This window comes from Coenobita brevimanus, chromosome 23 (assembly GCF_032717465.1).
Source record: "Coenobita brevimanus isolate Jiangsu-jjx chromosome 23, ASM3271746v2, whole genome shotgun sequence".
NCBI lineage: Eukaryota > Metazoa > Arthropoda > Malacostraca > Decapoda > Coenobitidae > Coenobita > Coenobita brevimanus.
Window position 1 is genome coordinate 64197478 of NC_136976.1, and position 27996 is coordinate 64225473.

At 44.6% G+C, this 27996-nt stretch overlaps 2 protein-coding genes across 2 annotated transcripts; both read right to left on the minus strand.

Moving 5' to 3' along the window:
- Positions 1 to 507: 507 nt before the first annotated feature.
- On the minus strand, positions 508 to 21180 carry LOC145392871 (uncharacterized). Its single transcript, XM_080267155.1, has 2 exons — positions 20743 to 21180; positions 508 to 1235 (listed from the first exon to the last, which is right to left on the minus strand). The coding sequence occupies exons 1-2, from the start codon at positions 21005 to 21007 to the stop codon at positions 985 to 987; spliced, it is 516 nt and encodes a 171-aa protein (XP_080123281.1). The 5' UTR covers positions 21008 to 21180; the 3' UTR covers positions 508 to 984.
- LOC145392726 (uncharacterized) lies at positions 21100 to 25173 on the minus strand. The gene is made up of 3 exons (XM_080267025.1): positions 24983 to 25173; positions 22157 to 23550; positions 21100 to 21956 (listed from the first exon to the last, which is right to left on the minus strand). Exons 1-3 carry the CDS (start codon positions 25171 to 25173, stop codon positions 21100 to 21102), a joined length of 2442 nt encoding a protein of 813 aa, XP_080123151.1.
- Between the last annotated feature and the right edge of the window lie 2823 nt (positions 25174 to 27996).

The following is a 27996-nucleotide window of genomic DNA, read 5'->3' on the forward strand; positions in this document are numbered from 1 at the left end:
CTCTAATATCTCAGCCGGGATTGTCGGGATGATAAATATGTATATATATATATATATATATATATATAGAGGTGTATGGTATGTAGGAGGATTGCTGGGCCTTGATAGCAGGCTGTGAAGCCTATGCCCAGAGTATAAAAAAAAAAAAAAAAAAAAAAAAAAAAAAAAAGTAGTGGTAGGTGGTGGTGACCATCATCCACTCACTTCATGTAATGCTGCCTACTTCTTCCTTAGCCTTTATCATTCGTCCTGCCTTCCTCTCTTCCTATTTCCCCCATCTTTCCTGTCACTACTTAATGCTTTTCTTTCCATTACAGGTGGCTTTACATTGAGTGACAAGCCAAATGGTTTCCTGTAAGCCAAGAAACCATTTACAACGCTGGGTGGTAACCATATAACCAAACCATACGTGCTCCCTGTGTGTCAAGTGGGTTGGTGGAGGGTTAGTGCCCCTCCCTGTAAAACAAATAACTCAGAGTCAAATGACCACCCCACACGGGATTATGGCGTCTGGCAATAGACAGATATATATATGTATGTATGTATATTAATAAATTAGCTTATAAATTTTTAGGACTTTTGGGGGCCCCCCCTCAATTGGGGGCCCGGGGGGCAGTTTCAAACAGCCCCCCCCAACCCCCCCTCAGGTACGCCACTGGTGATGGTGTGTGTGTGAAGTACCTTGTACCAGTAATAGTAATTTATTATCTTCAGTACTCTCAACAGGAAATTTGTCTTCAAATATGTTTTGACCGTGTGAAGACATCAACATCTCATATTACATTAAAAATAATAATGAAAGGGGAGGTTTCAGAAAACTGGACTTTCGGATTTGAGAGTTTACACACTATGTACGGTATCATATTCGTAAGCTAATTACCATAGTTGGGATGACCATGTATAAAAACAACATACATGAATGGTCTCTTCTGTATTGAAAATAACTTTTATTCATTTTATATACAAAAAAGTGGCTGATCATGGTTAGTATCCATCTATTGCAATTAAAGCCTGTTTTCTTACTTCTTGCACTGTCATCTTCAGTTTTGTGCTTATTTCTTGCAACTGTTCTTTCTCCTCATTTAATAAAGCAATATTAGTCAACAGTTCATCATTTTTTTCAACAAAGTCCACAGCCTGACTAAAAATTTGGTCATCATCCAGGGTGTCCCTCATCGTCTCCAACTCTGCACTGCTGCCTGACTGCTTTGGCTGCTTCTGGTCTTCCTTCATATCTGACAATAAAAATACATTAGCTAATTATTCAATGCACATGGGAATACAAGTTCCTAAGAATAATTATAAGCACAAGGTACAGTGGGGCACCAATTTTCGCGCCTAATTGGGTCCAAAAATAATGCGCGAAAGTGGAATTAGTGAAAGTTGGGGCATTGTCTTTATGGCAAAAAGGCTAATTGGTTCCCGGTTATCCTAAAGTAACATCAGATTTTCATTTTCACTTGCAATACAGTACATCAAATCACTATTGTACATTGCATTGTGAGATACAAACAATAAAAACTGTACAGTACACATTATATGAGGAGAAACATACCACAGAGACCAGGTTGAGGTGTTTAATGGATGTTGGGGGTAAGTATCCGAGAAGCGTGGCGGGCTTATTTAGCCACGCCAGACGTATTGGCGCCACCTCTTGCTGCCTCGCTACCACTCTCTCTCTTTGCCTCCTCAGATGCAACTTGATGCAACACTTCCACTCTGTGCTGAATTTCCCTTTGTGCTAGGTTCTCTTGAACAAATCCATCGATATCTTCATCCAGGTTAAGCTCCTCTATGGCACTGTCAGTAGGGATAGCACCATGGACGGCTGTCCCGGCCACTTTTTATCACCACCACTGCCTCCCGGCCCTCCCCCCACACCACCAGGCTCTCCCCCCACACCACCAGGCCCTTTCCCCACACTACCAGGTATAGTAGAGGCCATTGAACCGTGAGAATCCAACACAATGGAGCTAGCACGCTCGTACACAATGGCGGGAATGGGTGGACAGAGTGTTGACATGACGTCATTCAAGATGGCGGTGGGTTGCGGGCGGGCGGTGCAGGAAATTCAAAGTTCAAAATACAGTAACCCCTCCAATATCCGGATCAATAGAGCCATAGGCAGGTCCGGATAGTGGTCCTGTCCGGATATTGGGCCCCAGCTTATGGACTAGTACTTACGGACCCTAACTCTGAAAAACACCTATACAACTCCCTCTGGACATGCATAGCACCTATTTAAGACCTAAATCACACCAATAAGGGACATAAAAGACTGAAATAAATGCAAAAGAACCATAAAATGAGGTTTTAGAGGTGAGTTTATACAATATTAAACATTCTGGGTACTTACAAGTCCCTTGGTCTTGGACTGGTTTGAACCGCCAGTTTGCAGTCCACAGTTAATCCTCTGCACTCTAAATTCTAATTTCTTAACACTGCACAACACTGTAAATTCCTGTGTGTTCTAGTGGCAAGGTATTGCAGTTTATTCACTGTTTATTCACAAAAAACAAGCACCTGTGGCTTGCACTGTTATGAGTATCTGCTCCCCATCGGAGTTAAGCTGTGACTGTTGATGTTGGTGGGGTAACAGAGTTGCCAGATCGCAACAGCCACATTACCAATCTCCTCAACTTTCATTGTCAAATATAACTTTTCATTACCAAATTCGTAAAGCTAGCATATATTCTTCACTAATTATATATACAAGTGGAAATACATGTAATCACTCTCCTTATAACTAACACCATGTTGATTATTTTCACACTATGTAGGGTAGCAGATTAATCAGAGAGAGCAAACAATCCACCATCTCTATCCTGTGTATCCTCATACATGTGAAAAATCCATTTGGTAATGCATTATTCTAATGCATTACCAAACGAATTTTTCATTACCAAATTGGCCCACACTTGGTAATAAAAAATACCAAATGGCAACCTGACAGGGGAGGGGGGAGGGGGAGGAAGGAAGGGGTGAAGGGACCATGGTGTAACAGCTGTTTGGCCCAGGTGGGAATTTCAAATTATGGGAGGGAAAAAAAGTCAGATTTTTTTTGAATTTTTTGCAGTTTTTGGCCCATTTTGGGAATATTGGATCCCAGGAGGATTATGTCCGGTTAGTGGGGATGTTCGGATATTGGGCGTTCGGATATTAGAGGGATTACTGTATTGTCCCAAACCCAAAATTTGTGCGCGAAAATCGATTTTTTTCAAGCGAAAGTGGAAGTTAGGGAATATTTGGTGCATGCCGCGAAAGTGGATTCCGCGAATCCTGCTGTAGTGAAAGTTGGTGCACTACTGTACTTGTACATTAGCCATATATATATTGTGGAGTATTCGAACTGCTAATACAGTCTTGTATTGGTATGTATGATGAGTACTGGTATTCCCCCCCCTCCAACTTGTTGCTACCACATACAGTAAATACCAGCAACTGTTTTGCAACAACAGTTCAGGTAAAGGTATGTGAATGAAATATTCATTGTCTCTAGTACTGTACCTCTGACTTTTCCACTTTACAAATATTTTGGCATTCATGATAAGACATAAGATGAGCACTGTTCTTATAAAATATACAGGAAGCCTCAGCACTTTTTCTCACTACACAGTTTATTTTCTTCTGATAGAACTGGGCAACTCTCAGGTTCAATACTAAGTTGTGATTATATGAAATTTTATGAGTCTTCATTATAAGCCAGGAATAAGTCTCCTTCATTACACATACAAGGCAAATTAACCTTCACATCTTACTACACCTGGGTATTAATAGGTGTGTGTACTGAAGGTCCTGCCATCAGGTGACATTCTTATGAATCTCACTGAGAGGAACAAAATGCAAGTCAGGGGGTGATAGTTACCAATATTTTGGTATTATACTGTCCATAACCAGGATAAACTGAATATTCTCTTGTCAATTATTATAATGTTGTATATATCAGTAAATATTATGTGCAATTCATACCATTATAATAAGGTTGCTTTGGTAGAATAATATGACCAACCAATTTGTCCTCCACAATGCAGTCCAGTGACTGATAAGGGGATCTTAATGCGGAGGAATATAAAATAGTCATGACTTGCATGTTTAAAAGAAAGTTCTTTGTTCAAATACCCATGACAGTATTTCATTTTTTTTTTTTTTTTTGAACAGTGAAAACAATACCAATAATTTCAACAAATGACATCCCAGCAGCCATGCTGTCTTGCCGGATGTACGACGCAGAATAAACAGACGATTGGAGCGAACTGAGTCGCTGCTGAATCGGTGACAATGACATATTTTGTTTGTGTTGTGGCGGACTGTAAATCAGGTTCATCTTCCAAACACGATGTGACTCGTGAAAAGATGGGCCAGATTTCCAGGAAAGAAAGACGTTAAACGTCGGAGATACGATGCTGAAGGGGTGATGAGTGGACATTTGACTCGGGAAAAAATATTGTATGGACCTTTGGCAGCATGAATAAAAGTTTTAACAACCAGTTCAATATTTACCTGAAACACTTTTTTATAATTGTTAATCAGTTATTGCCTTACATTAATTTATTATAAACTATTATTAAACATTAGACTGCATTTCATGGTATTCAGAAAATGGAAACAGATATTGTTTTCATTTTTAAAAAATAACAGATACATATACATGGCATTAACCATATAAGCTTTAAAAATGTTGTTCATATAAGGAGAAAAAAATTACAGTTTAACTCCGAAAACATTTTTCTCCAGGAGATTCAGAAGAATGTCCCCAGATGGCAGGACCTTCAGTACACGCACCCATTAAGCTGTAAGGGGTTAGGAATCTTTGCCAGAGGAAAACAAGCTGACAGTAGCATGGTTTTCCATCAACAGCTTGCCATACTTCTTAATCTCAGAGGGGGTGTCCACAAATAAATCGTGTCCACAAATAAATCGTGTCCACAAATAAATCATCTCCACATCACAGTGTCTTCCACCATCAGGCTGTCCTAATTCCATATCACACCACTCATTCATAAGCCTCTTCCCTCTGTTCTTCTGCTTCATTTTTGCTCTCTCCCTCCACCTCCCTCCTACTTCACTCAGTACAAACAAACCTGCTCCAATGCACATGCATTCAAATGCAGTTACAGAATACTTCCCCCTAAACACTAGTAATTTTTTAAACAATAAATCTGGTGCAAAAATGATTGGCTGTCATTGTGAACATTGAATTTAGTGCAAAAATGACTGGCTGTCACTGTGTTATGTTCCAGCAAATAAGCAAGAAAAATAAAATTGGTAGGAATTATATAATGGTAGGGAAAAGAATGTGAAGAAAATGGTAAAATCATACCAAAGGCAGTAAAACTATGATCACATGAGATTTTCCATCAGTGGCAATTCAAAAGGCAATAGCAAGAGCAATAAAAATCTTTCAAAGGTAGTACATGAGTAATTCTGTTCAACTAGATAAAAAACAGTGAATGTCGCTATGCAAACACTCTCCTCATCAGTCTCTCACTCTCCATCCTCTCCACATGGCCATACCACCTCAAAGTGTTTCTCCTAACACTTCCTATCACATACACATCCACAATGCAATGCTCCATCACATCCTCATTTGTCAGTCTGTCTCTCCATATGACTGCACAGGCTCCTCTCAAATAACTCATTTCCACTGCTCTCACTCTTGACTTGCATCCCTCTAACCATGTCCAAGCTTCACTTCCATACATTAGAGTTGGTATCACAATACTGTCATGCAATAACTTTTTCACTTCCATGCTCACTTCCCTGTTTCTTATCACTGCCTTCAAAGAACCAGCAACCTTTCTTCCTTGTTATACCCTTTCAAGCACTTCACCCTCTAAACTCGCATCCTTACTCATCACACTACCCAAGTACTTAAACATACTCACATTTTCCACTTCCTCATCATCCAGCCTCACTTTACATTCACTGACTTCACCTCTCTCAAAGACCATAACTTAACTCTTCCCTACATTCACCTTTAGGATCCATTTCTTACACACTCTCCTAAACTCATCCACCAAGCCTTGTAGCTTCCCTTTGTCTTCACTTAACAACACAGTGTCATCTGCAAAACAACAGTACAGGGAGTTTCCAAACACTTCCCTCCCTCATTAGGGCAACTCCAACATCCACTGCCCTACCTTGTATCTCTTTAATAACCCCATCTATATACAGATTGAACAACCATGGAGACATGACACATCCCTGTTTCAACCCAACCTTCAAATAGAAAAACTCTCTCAGTTCACTATTCACACACACTGCAGCATTAGCACCCTCATACATACTCTTCACAGCATTCAACAACTTCCCATCTACTCCATATATTCTTAAATCTTTCCACAATCCTTGTCTATCCACCCTGTCATATGCTTTCTCCAAATCCATGAAGGCCACATCAACTTCTTTCCCTTCTCTAGAAACTTTTCCACTAAAGATCTAAGAATGAATATCTGATCTACACAACCTCTTCCCTTCCTAAAGTCTCCCTGTTCTTCTCCAACTAATTCCTCTGTTATTTCCCTAACTCTGTCAATAAATATCCTACCGTAGGTGGGGGCGCTCACCATCCACTCACTCGATGTAGTGCTGCTGTCGGGTGTCTGCCATTTCCTCTCCTCCATCCTTCTTTCCTTCCATCCTCTTCTGTCTTCCTTTACTTCATTCTTTCCTTGTCTTTCTGCCTACGTGTGACTTTACACTCCCTCTTCTGTCTTTATTTCCTTCATTCTTTCCTCTTCCTTCTGCCTGTGGGTGACTCTACACTGAGTGACAAGCCAAATGGTTTCCTGTACACCGGGAAACCATTTACTATGCTGGGTGGTAACCATATAACCAAATTTTGGCGCCTGGTGGTTTAGTGAGTTATTATTGCGCTCCAATCGGATTGAGCCGGTGAAGGTTTATATCCAAGGGGTGGTTGGGGTTGGTTGCTCATGTAATGCCACTCAGAGATGAGTGAGGCTGGTCACTCTCATCTGAAATGTCAGGACCAACTGCTTAGCCCCGGGCTCCTATGCTCCTCATGGGGCAATGTAGGATTGGATGATGGATGGATACTTTTCCTATTACACTAAGATGACAAATGCCCCTATGATTACCACACACTACTTTTTCCCCTTTCCCTTTATACAAGGGAATAATTATACCTGACTTCCAATCCTCCGGGACTCTACCTTCCTCCCAGGCAATCTGCACATCTTCCACATCTATTCTGCTACTATCTCACCCCCACGCTTCAGCATTTTCACCATACACTCCATCAATTCCTTGGGCTTTCCCCATTTTGACTTTCTTCATTGCTTCCACAACTTCCATCCTACTGATTCCTTCCTGTCTTCTCACCTTCCTCCTTCCCCCAGTCATTCCCCAGCCACTTATACTCGCATTACTTTCATTCTCTATGCTCAACAATTCCTTTAAGTGTTCTCTCCGTCTGCTCACTTTTTTCCCCTTATCAACAAGTAATCTACCATTTTTATATTTCACTCCCCTACTAACTTCATTACTACCCTGTCTGACTTTACCTCTTTCCAGAACATTTTCTTACATTCCCTCTACTTGAACTCTAAGGGGGACTAAGAAAGGGAGACCTTCAACCCAGGATTTCCAGTGAAACGATGGAGACATGGTGGCCTGCTGTCCTCTGTCCATGATGTTGGAGAAACTGGAGATTGTGGTGTAGACACTATGCGTGGACAAGGCATGCGGGGTGTAAGTAAACGAGGTGGAGATGGTGAGAGGGAGAGAATGAGGGTTCCTGGTGCTGCCTTTGCGGCGGGAGAGAGGAGTCCCTGGGGGATGGGGTGGAGTGGGATGGGATCTGGTGCAAGTGAGGCTGGGAATGCTGCCTGAAACCATGGAGAACACTGGGTGACTCAATCCTCACATATGAAATTTCACCTGTTTCACTTGAAGCATCACTTTCCTCACTTTCCTTATCCACCCCAAGCAATATTTCATTTGAATCAGATTCACTATCACTGCTTTTCACAATTTAATGCATTTTAGTTGGGGTAACCTCAGAACTTACCACACACTTGCGGCCAAGCATGACGGACTTGCCCTTCATCATATACCCCTTCTGTGCCCCTATCCTCACTTTACCAGCTCTCGCCACTTTCTCACCATTACTCTCTTCTGAGCTGGTCATTTCACTGTTACTGTCCTTATGCAGCATGGCCTCATACTTAGACAGTGTTAAATACATAGGCTGAGCTCTCTTTCTGCCACTTGTGATCTTAGACCTAATACTCATGCTGGCCACCTTCTCCATAACTGAACTTTTCTTTTCCTTGTCACCTTGCTTGTCAATTTTTTATGTCATTTATGCTTCCAGCACGTCAGCTGAACAATGATTAATGATTACGGTGAACCAGACTAACGATTACAGTGAACCAGAGTTCCAAAATACAGTGAGTCCTTGATAATCGAAAACCCAAAGTAGGAATTTTCAATGTTATGAAAGTGATGAATATAGGACAAATTCAACAATATGAAAGTATCTATCCTGATGATACGAAAAGCGATACGAAAGGAAATACAAAAAATTCAAAATGGGCGCTCGCTTGCAGTGAGGAAACGGACTAACCCCTTTCTGGCAAACAATTCTTCGCGTGCTTCTCAGTTGAGTCCACGGTTTCGGGACAATTTGCCGTCACAACAAAAACTAGACAATTAGTCATCAGGACTTTTCGCCGTCAGGACGATTCCCAGTCATTTATTTACATATCAGTTTATTTAGCAAGTACAGTATATTAGTTTTTGAGCTATATGAGTTATAAAGGTGATGATGGTTTATTATTTTTATAATAAATGTAAAACATGGCATCAGATAGTTGGTATTAACAGAAAAAAATATAAATATATTGAAATGTGAATCAGGTGACGTACAATGTTTCACTAAATCGTTTAACATATGGCTACATATGAGACATTGGCATTTATATAAATGCCTAATAACCTCAAGTGAACGATCAACATACTCAAAAATTATACGAATAATCTTCATATTACATCTACATTCTCAGCTAATCAGCTGGTTATTATAGTATTAATCAATTAATATTAAGCATATTTATGGAATGACGGGGAACCGTCTTGGGTACGAATTGTCCTGACGAGGAATCGTCCATGTTTTGATGGTGAATTGACTTCATGACAAATTGTCCCGGGACCGAGTCCACGTCCCTCCTCGCAGCTTTGCTGCACATGAGGATGTTTTCACAGTTCTACACCTTTTCATACTGTTTAGACATGCCTCCCATGCGCCATGCATCATCTCCAGCATCGGGGAGCCCACTGTAAAGAAGTAGCAGCACCGTACTCAAACTCTGGAGAGGAAATTGGAATTTATAAGACGCCATGAGGAGGGGTAGGGAGTCTCGGAGATTCGGCGTGCTTTAGGCCTTGCAGCTTCCACCGTTGGGATTGTGACTAAGAAAAAGGAGATGTACAAGAAAATGGTCACCTCGTTCTCTTCATCTACAGGTATTACTTACTTTTACAGGTATTACTTACTTTTACAGGTATTACTTACTTCAAAATAGGAGGGGTAAAGTTTAGGTGGGGGTCCAAGAGGGTCCTGGGATGCATCCTCCCATTTCTATGTATATTTCAATGGGGAAAATTGTTCCGGTATACGAAATTTCGAATTACAAAAGTTTTTTTTGGTCCCTATCCCTTTCGTTTATCGAGGACTCACTGTACTACAGAAAAACAATGGACACGGCAATCGCAACAATGCAGAGCAAAACACCTCTGGACGTGGTTGAGCGCAAGGCTCGTAGCACACTGATGGGACGGTGGGGCAATGCTCGGTGCAGCGTGGATTGAGTGCGGCAGAGAAATACACAGGGATGCAAGTAGCGCTTTGTTCTCGCCCACAAATGGACACAAAATCATTCTATTACCAAAATAACAAGGGCAATTTTGTTCGATGCAACCGGCACTGAATGATAACGAGCAGTTGAAATGTGAGCAGACGCAACCTGTGTCAAATAGTAATGAGCAATTGAAATTTGCACCACACCCATAAACACCAAAGTGTTAATTTGAGCTGGTCAGACAGTTTGGAGGACCCAGAAACCATAAGGCCATGAATACAAATCAGCAAACCCTAGTATTTTCATCTGTTGAGCCTTGATTCTCCTATTACTCAGTAGCAAGATACCAAAGGCAGGGTTGGCACAATTGAAATCAAGTGATTTAAAATTTAATCCGCAGTTTTTGACACATTAAATGTGTCATAAAGTCAAAAATGCATAATTTCACATGCATTTTTATTTCCTTCCTAACTTATTTTGCAAAAAAACAGTACACAATTACGAATTATGATTTTACTGACACTGGATGAAAATGTTTTTCTTTAACTGAATAATCAGGAAATGTACTGATTAAAAAAAAAAATGCAGTACCACAGATTTCATAATTATTTCTTGTTCATAAGATAATCAGGATTATCAGAAATTATTAATATTTTATAAAATTTTAGCTTTAAAAAGTGAATGGGAAGTTTTCCTAAATAAAGACATATTTGGCAGTATTACACGCAAGAGTTACCTGATACTCCAAGTCCTTCTTGTATGCAACAGGCCACCTGTAGAACTATCTTCCTCTGTCTGTATTTCCCTCTGCCTAATTCCAGTCTTTTAAACATAATGTATCCCAGCATCTCGAAATGAATGGACCTTGAATTTGGTTTCTTTTTTTTTCCCCTAAGAGGGAATAATCTTCTAGCCTTTGGTTCCTTCTTCCCTGCATAAAAAATATATTAATTTACATGATTAAGGTCCATCATACCAAGAATAATATTTTATCTCTGTAGCAGCATATTGCATATTTCATAACGTAGTATATACCGTACTTAATCTCTTCCTGTCAAACTGCAGTGATTTTATTTTTCTTCTTATTGAAGTAAATTCAATATTTTTTATTTGTCTGTCCATATCTGACATTTACACAATACTAAACTGTGGGAAATAACTTGAAACAGCTTTATGTACTAGTGAATTTTCATTGTTTTTCATGTATACAGTATTTGATTTTGATTTTTGTATATTTGTGGTAGGTGGTGGTGACCATCATCCACTCACTTGATGTAGTGCTGCCTACTTCTTCCTTAGCCTTTATCATTCTTTTTCTGTGTCTGCCCTCCTCTCTTCCTATTTTTCCCATCTTTCCTGTCACTTCTTATTGCTTTTCTTTCCTTTACAGGTGGCTTTACATTGAGTGACAAACCAAATGGTTTCCTGTAAGCCAAGATACCATTTACAACGCTGGGTGGTAACCATATAACCAAACTATACGTGTTCCCTACGTGTCAACAAGTGGGTTGGTGGAGGGTTAGTGTCCCTTCCTGTAAAACATATAACTCAAAGTCAGATGGCCACCCCTTACGGGATTATGGTGTCTGGCAATAGATAGACAGATAGATAGTATATCTGTGGTCGGTGGGACCGCCCATTATCAACCCACGTAATGTAGCGGTACTTTATTTAAGGGTGGCTCTACATTGAGTGGTAAGCCAAAATATTTCCTGTAAACCAGGCAATCATTTAATACACTGGGTGGCGACCCTATAACCAACCAACACGTGTTCCCTACATGTCAGTAGGTGGGTTGTCAGAGAGTTAGTGCCCCTCCCCCAGAAAACAACTAAAAGTTCAAACAAGATGCCTCAGACCAGGACTGACCAACAGGTGACGACTATGGACCAAACAAAGGACATGCTACAGACTGTGGCAGTGAATGCAAGGGTGCGAATGATGAGGTGAAGGAGAGAGACAGTCCAGGTGCTTGAGGGTGCAAAAGTGGACATATGTGGTTTAACTGAGACTAAATGGAGGGATCAGAGTGTGAGGAAGTGGGAGTATGGATGGGGTATACAGTATGTGCAGGTATAGGTAAGAATGAGAGGGCAAAAAGGGGAGAATGGACTGCTCTGCACAAAGAGATGGAAGGAGAATATAAGAAAGAATCAGTTGGTTCAAGGATTGTGTGGGTAAGATTGAAAGTAGGATTACAAATGTGGGCGACTGTGTGTGTGCATCAGTGCAAGATCACGCAGACAGAGTGAATGAAAGAAGGGTTTGGGGCAAAAGTGGAAGCATGCATGGAAAAGTCTGAAAGGAATGAGGGTGTTTTTGATTGAAGATATGAATGGAAAAGTAGGGAATATGAAGGTGCATGAAGCAGTTGGTGAGTGGGGTGTGCCAGCAGAGTGGGATGAGAATGGTAGTGCTCTAGTGGACATTTGTGGGGCGAGGGTTGGTGATAGCCAATATCCTCTTTAGACAGAAAATGATACACGGGTATATATGACGAGCGATGAGAAGGGTGGGCGGCGAACTGAATGAACAGAAGGCAATGACTGAGGATGACGGAATGAGGTATGTAATGGCTGCAAGGGCATACAAAAGTTGGGGAAGTGGACTTTCTGAACACCATTTGGTGATGGTGAAAGTCAAGGTTCAAATGCAATGGAGAAGATGAGATGGATAGGAGGAAGTAGTCCATAAAAGGAGGGTAGAAAGGTTGGAAAAGGATGGAAAAGTGGCGGCGCAATTGGGTAAATATGATCTGCAGCAGACGGGGGAGGTGAAAGATGTGTGTGAGATATTCACAGATGAAATCCATACAGCATGTGAGGTGATGTGTGGGGTGGAGAGAAGATGAATGGGGGTGCAAGGAACAGAATGATGGAATGATGAGGTGAGACAGGCTGTGGCACAAAAGAAGAAAACATGTAGCAAGTGGATGGGAAGCAGAGGCATGGAGGAAGATGAGAGACAGAAGGAGTTATATGTTGAGAGGAAAAGAGAGATGAAAAGATTAATAGGAGAGATTAAGAAGAAAGTGGACAAGGACTTTGGATGGAATTTGAGTGTCAAGTGGAGGGAATGTATCAAAATGTTCTGGAAAGAGGTAATGAAAGTTAGGCAGGGTGATAAAGCAGTTAGTTGGGAAGTGAAAGATAAAAATGGTAGATTGATGGTGGAAAAGGGAGAAAAAGTGAGCACATGGAAAGAACACTTTAAGGAAGTGTTAAACATAGAGAATGAAAGTAATGCGAGTATAAGTAGCTGGGGAATGGCTGGGAGAAGGAGGGAGGTGATAAGGGAGGAAGAGATCAGTAGGATGGAAGCTGTGGAAGTAATGAAGAAAGTCAATAAGGGGAAAGCCCAGGAACTGATGGAGTGTGTGGTGAAATGCTGGAACAGGGACGATGGATAGTAGCAGAATGGATATGGAAGATGTGCAGACTGGCCTGGAAGGAAGGTAGAGTCCTGGAGGACTGGAAGTCAGGTACTGTATAATTATTTCCCTGTACAAAGGAAAAGGGCAAAACAAATGTGGTATTCATAGGGACATTTGTCTTCTGAGTGTAATAGGAAAAGTATATGGTACGATACTTACTGACAGAGTTAAGGAAATAAGAGGAATTAGTTGGAGAAGAACAAGGAGGTTTTAGGAAGGGAAGAAGTTGTGTAGATCAGATTTTCATTCTTAGGTCTTTAGTGGAAAAGTTTCAAGAGAAGGGACAGAAGTTGCAAGCAGCCTTCATGGATTTGAAGAAAGCATATGACAGGGTAGAGAGACAAGGAATGTGGAAAATATTAAGAATATATGGTGAAACTGGGAAGTACCTGAATGTCGTGAAGAGAATGTATAAGGATGCAAAGGCTGCAGTGTGTGTGGATGGTGAACTGAGTGAATTTTTCTGTCTGAATGTTGGATTGAAAAAGGGATGTGTGTTGTTGCCATGCTGTTCAATCTGTATATGGATGGGAGTTGTAAAAGAGAAACAAGGAAGAGCAGTGGATATTGAAGTGGCCCTAATGACTGAGGGCAGCATTTGGGAACTTCCTGTACTATTGTTTGCAGATAATACTGTACTACTAAGTGAAGACGAAAGGGAACCGCAAGACTTGGTGAATTAGTTTGGAGGTATAAGAAACGGAATCTAAAGGTGAATGTAGAGAAGTGTAAAGTTATGGTCTTCCAGAGAAATGATGTCACTGAAAGTACAGTGACGCTGGATGAGGAGGAAATGGAAAATGTGAGTGCATTTAAGTAGCTCCTTGGGTAGTGTGATGAGTAAGAATGGAGTTTAGAGAATGATGTGCTTGAAAAGGTAAAACAGAGAAGAAAGGTTGCTGGTTTACTGAAAGCAGTTATAAGCAATAGGGGAATGAGCAAAGAAGTGAAAATGGCGCTGCATGATGTTACTGTGACACCAACCTTAACGTATGGATGTGGAGGTTGGACCTTCTTGGAAGGACACATGTCGAGTGAGTGCAGTGGAAATGAGTTATCTGAGAGAAGCATGTGGTGTTTGATGGAGAGACAGACTGGCAAATGAGGAAGTGAAGGAGTATTGTATTGTGGTGTGGATATGGATGTGATAGAAAGCATTAGGAGAAATACACTGAGATGGTTTGGCCATGTGGAGAGGATGGAGAGTGAGAGACTGACAAGGAAAGTTTATGTGAGTGACGAGGTGGGGGGGAGAGGGAGGTGGAGGCCAAGGATGAAATGGAGGGATGGAGTGGAGAGGTATATGAGAGAAGGGTGTGTGTGCTGGGGGGGAGGGCAATGAAATAGCAGGGGACAGGGCAACATTGAGATTTGTTTATGGCCACCCCTCATGGGATTAACCCCTTCGTTACTGCATCCCCCCCCTCCCCCGCTCAGCTACCCACCCTGCCAAACCAAATTTCTCCCAGGCGTGGCTCTTTCGTGGGGTAGTATTTATTTTATCATTAAATCGTTTCTATTTGCTTTATATTATTTATTTTTGTAGTGGTAAGTAGATATAGACCACGAGATGTGTTTATGATATGTTAAAATGATGTACAGGACAATATTACATTTCTAACCAACTGATTTAGTAAACATACAATATACAGAAAAAATACAGTATAGTAGATAGAGATATATATCAATGAATAGGGAGGAGAATAATGATTGTATTATTTACCTTGTAAGTATGAAGAAGATCCATGAAGAATGAGGTAAGAGGCAGGCAGGTCAAAAGTAAGTGGAGGTGGGATGATGCACTTCAAGGCCAAACTGTTACCAGAATCAGTATCACTTTCCCCACTACTATCGCTCACTTCACCGTCATTCTCGGGCATGTACTCCTCATCAGAGTCACTCATAGTTATGTCAGATTGTGTTTCGTTATCGTCAGACACTTTTAAGTCACTATCCAAGTCAGATTCATTGCCATAGGACGCCATGGCACAGAAGTACTGTAAATCTAAAAGCAATGACACGTGCGGCTGCTTGAAAAACACTACGGCGTGCTCTCACACACTTTCCCGCGGTACCACCACTGTTGCTAAGCTAGCGACAGTCCCCTTACCAAGAAGCATTATCTGGCTATATTATATCACGTGTTATAGGGCATTATATGTACCAAATTCAAAATATATAGGGTACAATGACCTACACAACATATCTGAGTCATTTTCATAAATCTATGCCCCATGGCAGGGGAGTGCGGCATCAGTGACAAAATTGCCATCTGTCATCACACATGGGATCACAAAGCAGCCAAACCGAGGAAGTGGAAGCCCAATAGGCCCCTATAATGATTGTGAATACTAGGGTACTAACGATCGTATTCGGTTCCGCTGCCGACATTTCATTTTGAGTACAGGGGTACACATTTCGGAAATTCGGTAAAGAAGGGGTTAAGGCATGTGGCAAGACAGATAGCTAGATGTATACACACACATGCATTTGCAACAGACATGCCATACCCTTCTTATTTTAGGTATTCTTTAAGGAGACACTGAACCACCTCCTGAAAATAAAAAAATAATACTTAGAATTAATTATATCACTTTGTAAAGGTGTACAGAACTGCATTTTCATGTATGAGGAGATCCATCAATTTTCATGTATGAGATCCATTAATAAACAGGAAATCCATCAATAAACAGGAAATATGTTTATATAAGAGGTATGATAGGTCAGGTTAGGATAGCAGGTAAATTTTTACAAGTCGCCAATACACCCCCCAGGTTGTGCAGTATATTATTCTGGTAGTTTCTGATGAGATTTGAGTGATTTTGACCTTCATTTTTGTCAGAAATGCTTCAATTTGCCTCTATTCCAATCATTAGCTTTAACTGAATGAGGAGGCGAAGTGAAGCATTTTCGACATAAAATGAAGTAAAAAATAACTGAAATTGCATCAAAAACCACCAGGAAAATATACTGTACTACACAACCGGTTAACCTAACCAAACAGACCTAACCTGACAGAAAACGAAGGTAAAAATCATTTAAATCACATGGAAAACCACCAGAAAAATTTATTGCACAACCGGTTAACCTAACCAAACAGACCTAACCTAACCGACATAAAACGAAGTAAAAAAAACCCAAATGGCATAAAAAACCACCAAGAAAATATACTGCACAACTGGTTAACCAAACCAAACAGACCAAAACTAACCAAACCTAACCTAACATGCTGCAGTAGAATGCTTACCTTAGAGAGACAATGGTCCAGGTTGTGCAGTATATTTTTCTGCTGTTTTTTTATGTGATTTGAATGATTTTTGCCTTCGTTTTCAGTCAAAAATGCTTCATTTCACCTCCTCATCCAGTCAAAGTTTATGACTGGAAAAGGGACAAGATGAAGCATTTCTGAAAAAAATGGTCAAAATCACTCAAATCTCAATAAAAACTAGCAGAAAAAATACAGTGCTTTCTCAATAACTCAACGGCTTCCTCTGGTTCCGAATGGAAACATTTAATAGAGCGTAAATAATCAATATTAAACCCAGTACACAGATTACATCCTTCTTCGTCAGAAGCCAGAGCAAGAAGGATTTGAATTTTCCACCCAGAAGGAATCAAAGACCACACTTCAAACTGATTGGTAGAATACCATCACTTGACATGAAATATGCCTATGATTGGGTGAAACAGACCTAGAAGACGTATGCGCAGTCGACGGAAGGAGAAACACACGAATGAACGCACGCATTTTTTATACAGACTGACCGAGTCAAGATCTAGGGTATGGTTTTGAGGGGAATTTTAATTAAAAACATTACCTCTGTAAACATAGATTTCTGAGTGGGTTTATGGGGGTTCATTAGCATTCGTAGGTAACATCCCTGAACTGCATATTGGCAACTTGTAAAATAATCTATCTATCTATCTATTGCCAGATGCCTCAATCTCGTTTGGGGTGGCCACAAACAAACTGCCTCCACGTCGCCCTGTCCCTCGCTATTTCACTGCCCTGCTCCAACTCACACCCCTCTCTCTCATATACCTCTCTACTCCATGCCTCCATCTCATCCTCGGCCTCCCCCTCCCTCTTCCCCCCTCCACCTCATTCACATACACTCTCTTTGTCAGTCTTTCACTCTCCATCCTCTCCACATGGCCAAACCACCTCAGTGTATTCCTCCTAACGCTTCCTATCAAATCCACATCCAAACCACAATGCTCCTTTTTATCCTCATTTGTCAGCCTGTCTGTCCATATGACTCCACAGGCTCCTCTTAATTAACTCATTTCCACTGCTCTCACTCTTGACTTGTGTCCTTCCAGCAAAGTCCAAGCTTCACTTCCATACGTTAGAGTTGGTATCACAATACAGTACTGTCATGTAGTAACTTTTTCACTTCCATGCTCACTTCCCTGTTTCTTATCACTGCTTTCAAGGAACCAGCAACCTTTCTTCCCTGCTGTACCCTTTCAAGCACTTCACCCTCCAAACCTCCATCCTTACTCATCACACTACCCAAGTACTTAAACGTACTCACATTTTCCAATTCCTCACCATCTAACCTAGCTGTACATTCACTGACTTCACCTCTTTCAAAGACCATCACTTTACTCTTCCCTACATTCACCTTTAGATTCCGTTTCTTACACACTCTCCTAAACTCATCCACCAAGCCTTGCAGCTCCCCTTCGTCTTCACTGAACAACACAGTACCGTATCATCTGCACACAACAGTACAGGGAGTTTCCAAACACTTCCCTCTCTCAGCAGGGCCACTCCAACATCCCCTACCCTACTTTGTACCTCTTTATTACCCCATCCATGTACAGATTGAACAACCATGGAGACATGACACATCCCTGTTTCAACCCAACCTTCAAGGAGAAAAATTCATTCAGTTCACCATCCACATGCACTGCAGCCTTAGCACCATCATACATACTCTTCACAGCTTTCAACAACTTCCCATCTACTCCATATATTCTTAATACTTTCCACAATCCTTGTCTACCTACCCTGTCATATGCTTTCTCCAAATCCATGAAAGCTGAATACAACTTCTTTTCCCTTCTCTAGAAACTTTTCCACTAAAGATCTAAGAATGAATATCTGATCTACACAACCTCTTCCCTTCCTAAAGCCTCCCTGTTCTTCTCCAACTAATTCCTCTATTATTTCCCTAACTCTGTCAATAAGTATCCTACCATACACCTTTCCTATTACACTAAGAAGACAAATGCCCCTATGATTACCACACACTTCTTTTTCCCCTTTTCCTTTATACAAGGGAATAATTACACCTGACTTCCAATCCTCCGGAACTCTACCTTCCTCACAGGCCAATCTGCACATCGTCCATATCCATTCTACTACTATCTCTCTCCCATGCTTCAGCATTTCACCACACACTCCATCAATTCCTGGGGCTTTCCCCAATTTAACTTTCTTCATTGCTTCCACAACTTCTATCCTACTGATTTCTTCCTGTCTTCTCACCTCCCTCCTTCTCCCAGCCCTTCCCCAGCCACTTATACTCGAATCACTTCCATCCTCTATGTTCAACAATTCCTTAAAGTGTTCTCTCCATCTGATCACTTTTTCTCCCTTCTCCACTAGTAATCTACCATTTTTATCTTTTACTCCCTTGCTAACTTCAGTTCCACCCTGTCTTACTCTCTTCACCTCTTTCCAGGACATTTTCTTACAGTCCCTCCACTTTACACTCCAATTCCCTCCAAATTTCTCATCCACTCTCTTCTTACTCTCTCTTACTAATCTTTTTACCTCTCTCTCTTTTTCTACATATAACTCTCTCTTCCGCCTCTCAACTTCTTCCACGCCCCTATTTCTCATCCATTCATTGTATGCTTTTTTCTTTTGTGCTACAGCCATGGCTCAGTGGGTTAGAGCGCTCTGCTCTGACCGAAGGGTCGGAGGATTGAATCCACCCAAGGGTCATTGGTAGACATCAGGAAGGGCATCCAGACATAAAATGCTACAAGCCCCTATCCAAAGTCCTCTACTCAGGGGCAACGCCTTAGTCCTTCGGGGATACCAGACGTAAAACCACAAAAAACCAGTCTCACCTCTTCATTCCACCACGCTGTTCCTTGCACCCCCCTCCGTCTTCTCTTCATCCCACACACCACATCACATGCTGCACATATTTCTTCTGTGAATATCCTGCACACACCTTTCACGTCCCACATCTACTTCAATTCATATTTGCCCAATCGTTCCTGCGCTTCTCTCTTATATTCTGCCTTTTTCTCATCCTCTTGTAACCTTTCCACTCTCCTTCCAAATACTCCTTCTTCTCGTCCTTCCCTTCTTCTATTACTCCATCTTATTTGGATCTTGATTCTGGCCACCACCAAGTAGTGGTCAGAAAGTCCTCTCCCCCAACCTCTATAAGCTCTTGCATCCATTACACATCTTCGCATCCTTTCACCCATACACACATAATCATTCATTGCCTTCCTTTCATTCAGTTCACCACCCACCCTTCTCATCACTCGCCATGTATACCTGTGGATCATTTTATGCCTGTAGAGGGTATTGGCTATCACCAACCCCCTCCTAGCACAAATGTCCACTAAAGCACTGCCATTCTCATCTATCTCAGTAGGCACACCCCACTCACCAACTATTCCATCCATCTTCACATTCCCTATTTTACCATTCATATCACCGATCAAAAACACTCTCTCATTCCTTCCAAACTTTTCTATGCACACTTCCACATTTGTCCAGAACTCTTCTCTCACTCTGCTTGCACGATCTTGCATTGGCGCATACACGCACACAATCACACACATTTGTATTCCAACTTTCAATCTTGCCCACACAATCCTTGACCCAACTGATCCATACTCTCTTATGTTCTTCTTCCATCTTTTACTCACAACTATACAGTACACACTCCATCTTTTGCCCTCTCATTCTCACCTACTCCTGCACATATACCCCATCCATACTCCCATTCTCACACACTCTCACCTCTCCATTTAGTATAAAATATGTTAAGTTATAAGGTTGGGTTGTCAAAAAAATTCAAGTTTAGTTCGGTTAAACAGGCATTGATAACGATAATTTTGTCCAAAAATGGCGTTTTAAGATAGCACCCGTCAGTCTTTGCCCACTGCAAGACAGTCTGTCTTTGGCATCCCTAGGGACTGTAAACATAACCACTTTTTAAACACTTTTCACAACTTAAAGATTACCCTATTTTGATGAGAAAATGCCATGACTGCAATAGAAAAACAGTCGAACGTTTGAAAAAAAAAAAAAAAAAGAGGGAGTTCTCATACTCACCTCCAAAACAATAGCATACAACGGCTGACAGTTACTTATTACTGTTTTTAACTTCTTTTGCCTGAGGTCTCTAATGATGAACAAAATTATCCGAGAGAAAAAGTTTTCCAGAAGCTGAAAAGAGTAAAGTTATATGTACCCACTACAGGTACCGTACCATGAAAGATTACCTGAGGTCTGTGATCCGTATGCGAAAATAACATCTGTGTTTGCTGCGCTGGCTAGGTCCTCTTCCATTTGTTCCCAAGAAGGTGGATCTGGCCTCGGAGGGAAATCTGCTTTCTTGGATTTAAACATCAATAAATAGCAATATTCCTGTTGATGGCTTGCTCTTGAACTTCCACTGCTGTACACGCTTATTCTTCTTACTTGTTGAGTCGTGTGATCGTGTCTCGCGAACACACTTCTACCTTCAGGTTTTCGGTTTCCGCACATACCTCTCCATTCGATTTTTGGTCTTGGTCTTGGTCTTGGTGTTGAGTTAGGGCTTTCATTTCCGAGGGGGTCGGAGGAGCCCTTCCGGTGGCTTATGGAGCAGATGTCTTGCCTAGATGCGATGCAGTTGCCTGGACTTCCTTAAGAAGACACACCAAGCGAATGACAGTATACCTTAGGGGACTGTTCAGACCCACACCTCCAAGGAGTACTGGCAGAGTGAAGTCTCGTACACCTAAGATAGACAGACGATCCCTCAATTCTGTGCGCATGGAGTGAAATCTTGGACAGTGCAAAAGAAAGTGGGCAATTGTTTCCTCTTGATCTCTGCACCACTGGCAGTAAGGGTCCGGCACCAGGCGTAGGCGGTGGAGATGGGACGCCAGACCAACGTGTCCAATGCGCAGTCTGGTGAGTGCCACGTCCAAGGCACGAGCAGTGGAACGGGCCCAAGGGTGACAAGAGGAGTCCGTGCGGTAAGCCCCTAAGGTGGAGGAGGGGAGCTCTGCTGCCAATTCTGAGTCCCAGGCCTTTCCACTAGCAACCGTCAGAAGCCTGCTACAAGTTGCCTCTTGAAGTGGAAGAGTCTCCACTGCTGCTGAGGTCAAAGCCAGCCTTGCAGCCCTGTCAACAATCTCATTGCCCCTGATGCCCACATGAGATGGTATCCACTGTAGGCGAAGTACCCAATTCTCCTGGAGAAGTTGACTCAGCAGGGTCTGGATCTCATAGAGATGTCTCGCTGACTGTGCCTTGGGGGACACAATAAGGTGCAATGCTGCCAGACAGTCTGTATAAATGACCACCTTCTGGGGTTGGAGATGTGCCTTGATGAAGGCCAAGGCCTTGAAGAGGGCAAAAAGTTCCGACGTGACACTATCATGAAGTGCAGCCAAGCGCCATGTTTGGCAGAGAGAAAGGTCCACTAAGTATATTGCCGCAGCAGATGCTGCGGGTGTTGTGGTGTGTGAACCGTCAGTAAATACTTCGAAGTATCCCGCATACACCGTGTCCGACAGCTCTCTGTACAATGCTGGTGCTAGATGAGTCCATCTCGAGATTTGTCAAAAGACTCCGACAGGCAGAATGATACTAGAGATGAGAGGTCCCTCCAAGGCGGTGTTGGGGGCACTGAGGGGAGGGGCTGACGGAGTGGTGGTGGCAGCGAGAGGGACCTGTACGCCCAGAGAGCCCTGATCAAGAGTGGCTGGCGGGACCTCACAGGCCATGCAGGATGTGACAAAATGACACCCGCCTCCTCGAAGAGCACTGGTAGAGAGTGGTGGCGGGAGGAGTGTTGTATGGCCTGGTAACGGCGGCAAACGAGCTTAGACCTGGTGACATGTAGAGGAGGGACACCACTCTCCGCCTGCAAGGACAGCACAGGGGAAGAACAAAATGCGCCCAGGGCAATGCGTAGGGTGGCGTTTTGTATCGGGTCAAGTTTTCGCAACTGAGTGGAGGATGCTGAACCATAAACTGAGCACCCGTAGTTGATCTTTCCCAAGATGGCAGCACAGTAGTAGCCTAAAAGAAGGTCACGGTTGGCACCCCATTTAGACCCTGCTACACTCTTCATGACGTCTAGCCTCTTGGCGCAGGATGTTCGGAGGTATTCTATGTGGTGACGCCACGTAAGGACTGGCCCATCCAGACGAAGTCCCAAGAAGGTGTGAGTACAGACTACAGGAGGAGATTCAGTGCCTATCCTGACCACCGGCTGAGATGGCATGCGACGCAAGGTGAAGGCCATCACGGCACACTTTGACACCCCGATCTCCAGATCCCATTGGTGAACCCAGTCCTCTAGAGTTGAGACAGCCGCCTGAAGTCTCCTCTGTGCACCTTCCATGGTGGTGTCCCTGCTAATGATAGTCACGTCATCTGCATAAACCAATGTGGAGACGTCCGGATGGTTGGGCAGGTCTGACATCAAAACATTGAAAAGCAAGGGTCTGAGAACTGAGCCTTGGGGCACCCCTCTACGGATGGGACGAGGAGAGGAAATGGCCCCACCAACAGATACGACATAACTCCTGCCATCAAGATAGTTGACAAACCACGCCAACACTGAACCAGAGACCCCAAGGCGGGAGAGCTTATACAGGATGCCAGTATGTGGCGATGAGTCAAAAGCCCCCTTGATGTCCACGAAAAGGGCCAGCATATATAGCCCCTTGCGGTACGTGTCGTGAATCAGGTATTCCAGCTGGCAGAGTATGTCCAAGGTGCCCCGGCATGGGCGAAAACCACATTGTTCCTCTTTAAGAAGGGATCTAGATTCTAGCCACCATGACAGGCGACGAGCCACCTTCCTCTCCAGCAGTTTCCCTACACACGAGAGAAGGGCGATGGGCCTGTACGAAGATGGCTTGGTCAGATCCTTGCCTGGCTTGAGGAAAGGCAGCAGCATTGAGGTCTTCCATTCCACCGGGAATATCCCCTGGCTCCAGCTGCGATTATAAATGTGAAGGAGGCAATCCTGCAGGTTGGGTGTCAATCGCTGGAGGAATTCATTGGTCACCGAGTCTAGGCCCGCCGCCCTGCCGGTCCGAAGGGCAGACAAGGCGGAGACAAGTTCTGAGGCAGTGAAAAGATTGTCTAGATCAGCAGTTGCAGGGGAAGAGACGCTTCGTGTATTGCCTCCTCGTACACCATGGAAGAGGGCAAAGCAGATGGATGGCCGAACTGGGTGTCGAGGAATGACGCCAGATAGTCGGCCTTGGACAGGTCATCAACATTCAGTTTTTGATGCGGCCCATTTGGGACCGCAAACACGGTCTGGTTACACATAAAACCGAAAAATTCGCTGATCGCGATCAAGACTGAGTCATCCTGAAAGGTCCTGCATTAGGCTTGAGTGTGTGGTCTGGTCCAAAAACGATTGGTAATATTTTACAAGTGCGAACTTGTAAAATAATACCCTATTTTCTGCTAGTTTTAACTGGAGGGTTTGGAGGCGGGGGGGGTGCCTTCTTGCTTTACTATCCTTATCCTTCAGCATATAGAATTAGATATCGTAGTCTATTCTGTAACATGCAACCTCGAAAGGGCCATCTAATATACTATAGCAGTAGCTGTGTGTGTGTGTGTATTTTGGGCAGCCGAAACTACACATTTAAAATGCGTGAGCTACAGCATAGTGCCCCCAGAAACTCCCTGACAGGTAACATGCGTGAGCTACAGCATAGTGCCCCCGGAAACTCACCGACACCCCCACTCGAACCCCACGGAGGAGCCGCAGCTGAACCGCAGGATGCAGTGTGACAATGGCACAAGTCAGCCCGGGCCGTGCGCCCCTATGACACTCAGCCTCCTCACCCTCGCCCTAGCAGGAATTCAACACTACCTTCGGGGAGAAGTACCACCGGATCAAATTGGGGTGGAGCTGCCTATCCAGCTCCGAACAGCACCCCTCAGGAGTTGGCCTGTAGCCACTCCCACCTTCAACAGGAGTGTGCCTGTAGCCTCTCCAAAGGTGTCTTCCTCTTTGGGACGGCCGGTAGCCGCCTGCCCCTTGTAAGGGAATCGGTGTCTCACTGACCTGAGGGTAATCAGGAGATTGCCGGTAGCTGCTCCCGCCTTCGTCAGGTGTTCTTCCAGGGACAGCCTGTAGCTGCCCTACACCCCATCCTGCAGGAGTCAGCCTGTAGCCGCTCCTCCCTCCGGCAGAAGGAGACAGCCTGTGGCCGCTCCCACCTTCGTCACACAGCCGGTAACTGCTCCGAAGGTGCTGCCCCCGAGTCGGCCTGTAGCTGCTCCCCTGTCCGGCAGAAGGAGATGGCCTGTGGCCGTTCCTGCCTTCATCAGTCGGCCTGGAGAAGGTGGAGTCCTTTTGATCAGGAGTCCCTTCATCCTGCGGCCACAGGACAACTCGCAGGGGCGTTGTCTCTCATCAAGGGCTATAGTTGGGCGTGGTGAAGGGCCCCTCACTGTCGGGGCTGGGGACTGGGGTCTGGCCCTCAGGGCTGGGACCAAACAGGTTCTGTGGGTGCTCCCGCAGGTGCATGGTGGGGGAAGGGCATCGCCTTCATTGGGGAGGGGAGAGGTTTCGCCATGGGGTCCTGGGGGCATCCTCGAGGGTCCATTGACTGCAGTCTCCTTCCTGCTGCACCGCCATCAGGGTGGGGCTGCAGCGTTGTTCCTGGCAGGAGTCCGTCAGGCATGGATCCTCCTCAGGGGCCGACTGGATGGAGAACAACCCCAGGGATAACACCGGGCCTCTCCACCAGTCCTCGGGTTGGAAGTCCTCCCCCTGGAGAGTGCCTCAGTCCTGGCGGACAGAGATGCAACCTGCACCCCTGCCGGTAGGCAGGGCTGAATGCAGATTGCCCTCAAATTGTGAAGTTATAGGGGGTGAGGGACTTTGGTGGCATCCCTCCCTGGCGCGGCTACAGGCTGTCACCAAGGTCCCTTGGGCAACAGACAGAGGGCGGCAACAGGCCATCCCTTCCCTGTCGGTGAGGCTACCGGCCATCACTGGGGCCCAACTTCCGGACGGGACTGCAGATGAAGCGCAGCTACAGGCCAGCGCTTGCCTATGGGCATGGCTATGGGCCGTCACTGAAGTCCCGTATGGAGGGCAACGTGTGGGCGAGGAGCAGCTACAGGCTGTCTCTTGCCTACTGGCATGGCTACAGGCCATAGCCAGTGTCGTGCCCTCCAAGGCAACTGCAGAAGGAGAGGGGGCGTACCGTTCTCTCCCCACGTGCGGCTTCAGGCCATCACGGGTTCTGCAGGGGGGTTCAACAGCACCTGGAGCGGCTACAGGCCATCTCCTTTTGGGCACGGCTACAGGCCATCGCCTTATTAGAGCGGCTACAGGCCATCTCCTTTTGGGTACGGCTACAGGCCGTCGCCTTATTAGAGCGGCTACAGGCTGTCTCTGGTTTTGCGCAGCTACAGGCCGTCACTGGGGTGCTGCTTGGAGCTGTGTTTTCAGCTCCACCCCGATCCTGGTGAGGGCTAGCTTGGCCGAAAGGTAGTGCACTCGGACTGGGGTGGTCACGCCAGGTGCACTCTGAGGAATAGGGGTGCACGGCCCAGTGGGACTTATGTCCGTATTGTATGGACATTGTGCACGTGCCAAATGCCCCTCCATATCTCTTCCTGGGGGTGTAGTGGTGTCTTCTGTTGCCATGGCCGGTATTTCACCGCTGTCTTCGGGGAAAAAGTCACGTCCCCATGGCTGGAGGTAGCAGGTCTTGGTGGTGCTGGTGTTGAGGGCCAGCATTAGGTGGTGCAGGAGGGTATTCCATTGAGTTGTTGCCAGGTTTTTGTCGAAGCGAGGGGTGCAGGTGAGGAAGAGGGTGGAGGGCTCGGAGGCCATGCGGAGGAGCTGGAGGAGATGGCAAGGTCTCCACGGATGCGGTGTTTCCTTCTCAGGGTTGGTGCCCAGGTGGCGTGTCATATTCTCATGGTCAAAGAGGTGGTTCTCCTGCCAGGGGATCAGGTTGAATGCTAGTGACTGAGGAGGTGGCAGTGGTTTTTATGCTTGGGCAAAGTGCTGGTATATTCCCTTGGGATAGGGGTGGGTGGAATTTGGGCCTGATGTAGCATAAAGGTGACAGCAATCGTGTTAGGGGTGCAAAGGGTGGGGGTGATTGCAGGTTCCTGTGGTGGTGAGGTGGGTGGGGTGGGGGAGGGCGTGACGGTGTATCTTGCGGGAAAGTGTGAAAGGCAGCCAGAGTGGGTGATGGTGGTTTATCAGGGTGGGCGTGGGTTGTGAGGTGGGCGTGCAGCCTCGTGGTGCTCTAGTTGCATGTCGTGTGGTGTTGGGAGGGGTGGTATGGGATGAAGGTGTTTGCGGTGGGGGCCTGGAGGGTGTGTGTGATGTGGTGATGGGGGGGGATGAAGTGGAGGCAGGAGTAGCAGAGGTCAGTGTACGGGCGTGTGAGGGCGTCTTGGTTTCAAGTGGTCTTGGTGTGCTTGGAGTGGGTGGTAGTAGCTGGACAGCAGGTGATGTGGTGTGGGGTGTGGGAGGTGAAGGGGGTGGCAGTGGGGGGGTGAGGGGTGGGTCGTGAATTTGTGGCAATGGTGAGGCTGTAGGTGAGGTGATATGCAGCACGATGGGTGGAGGAGTTGAGGGTGAAGGAGAGGGGGAGGAAGGGAGGGAGAAGGAGAGTCGGGAGGATGGTTGGGGGCAGTGGCTGGAGGTGGTGAGGTGCGGGGGGAATGCGGGGTAGGGCTAGGGGAGGTGGTGGCATGGAACGGGCGTACGTGGTGATTTCTATTGGTGCGGGGAGTGTTATTGTAATCTATTTTTAAGCTGCTTCGTGCCAGTGCCATTTTAAAATGGTCTGACATAATTCCGCGGCCAGTGCCAGTGCCACTTTAAAACGGTCTAAAATAAAAAACTTCACTGTGACTACATTTTTCAAGATTCACGGGTAAAAACTGGCAGGCATGTAAGGTAACTGTTCTTCTACCATCCCTCAGGCTGTCAAGGCCATACACTCACTCGCTCTCCCCCTCACACTCGCTCTGCCTCTCTGCCTGTGTGCCTCACTCTGTACTGTACATAGAGAAGGCATTTTGTAAATATTTTTGTTATGCAGCGTATTCTGTGTCCCGACTTCTCGGGTCCAGTTACAGTGCAACTCTGGGTCCTTAATTCCTGACTGGGTCAGCTCTAGCAAGGAAGGGAAAACACAAACACCATGGGTAGACAAATACACTAGTATATTAATACAGAACAATTACACACACAGCATTCTATGATCAGAGTCGAAGTTACACAATACTTTACACTGATATTGATCTCAATCACTTGTCCATCTAGTTCAGCACCTTTGTCTAACATCTGGGCTATTTCTCTCACCGTATCACAAGCAATAGGTCACCAATATAGGTAGTACATTAACACAGACAGATGGACATATAACACAACCCAGTATACCCACAGGGACAGTTCTTAAGCCTAGGTGCTCGCGGGACATAGACGGGTCCTAGCTAATACATCATCTTCACATGATATATACAGAAGTCCC

Bases quoted from the DNA above. Each gene is read 5' to 3' on its own strand.
- LOC145392871 (XM_080267155.1), bottom strand. From the start codon at position 21,007: ATGTGCGGAAACCGAAAACCTGAAGGTAGAAGTGTGTTCGCGAGACAC. The intron at 1,236-20,742 runs GTAATCTTTCAT...TTTTATTGTCAG, and splicing joins ATACGGATCACAGACCTCAG to ATATGAAGGAAGACCAGAAG.
- LOC145392726 (XM_080267025.1), bottom strand. From the start codon at position 25,173: ATGCCTGACGGACTCCTGCCAGGAACAACGCTGCAGCCCCACCCTGAT. The intron at 23,551-24,982 runs GTCCCAGCCCTG...TCGGACCGGCAG, and splicing joins GCACCCACAGAACCTGTTTG to GGCGGCGGGCCTAGACTCGG. The intron at 21,957-22,156 runs GTCAGCCCCTCC...CAACACCCGCAG, and splicing joins CTCGCTGCCACCACCACTCC to CATCTGCTGCGGCAATATAC.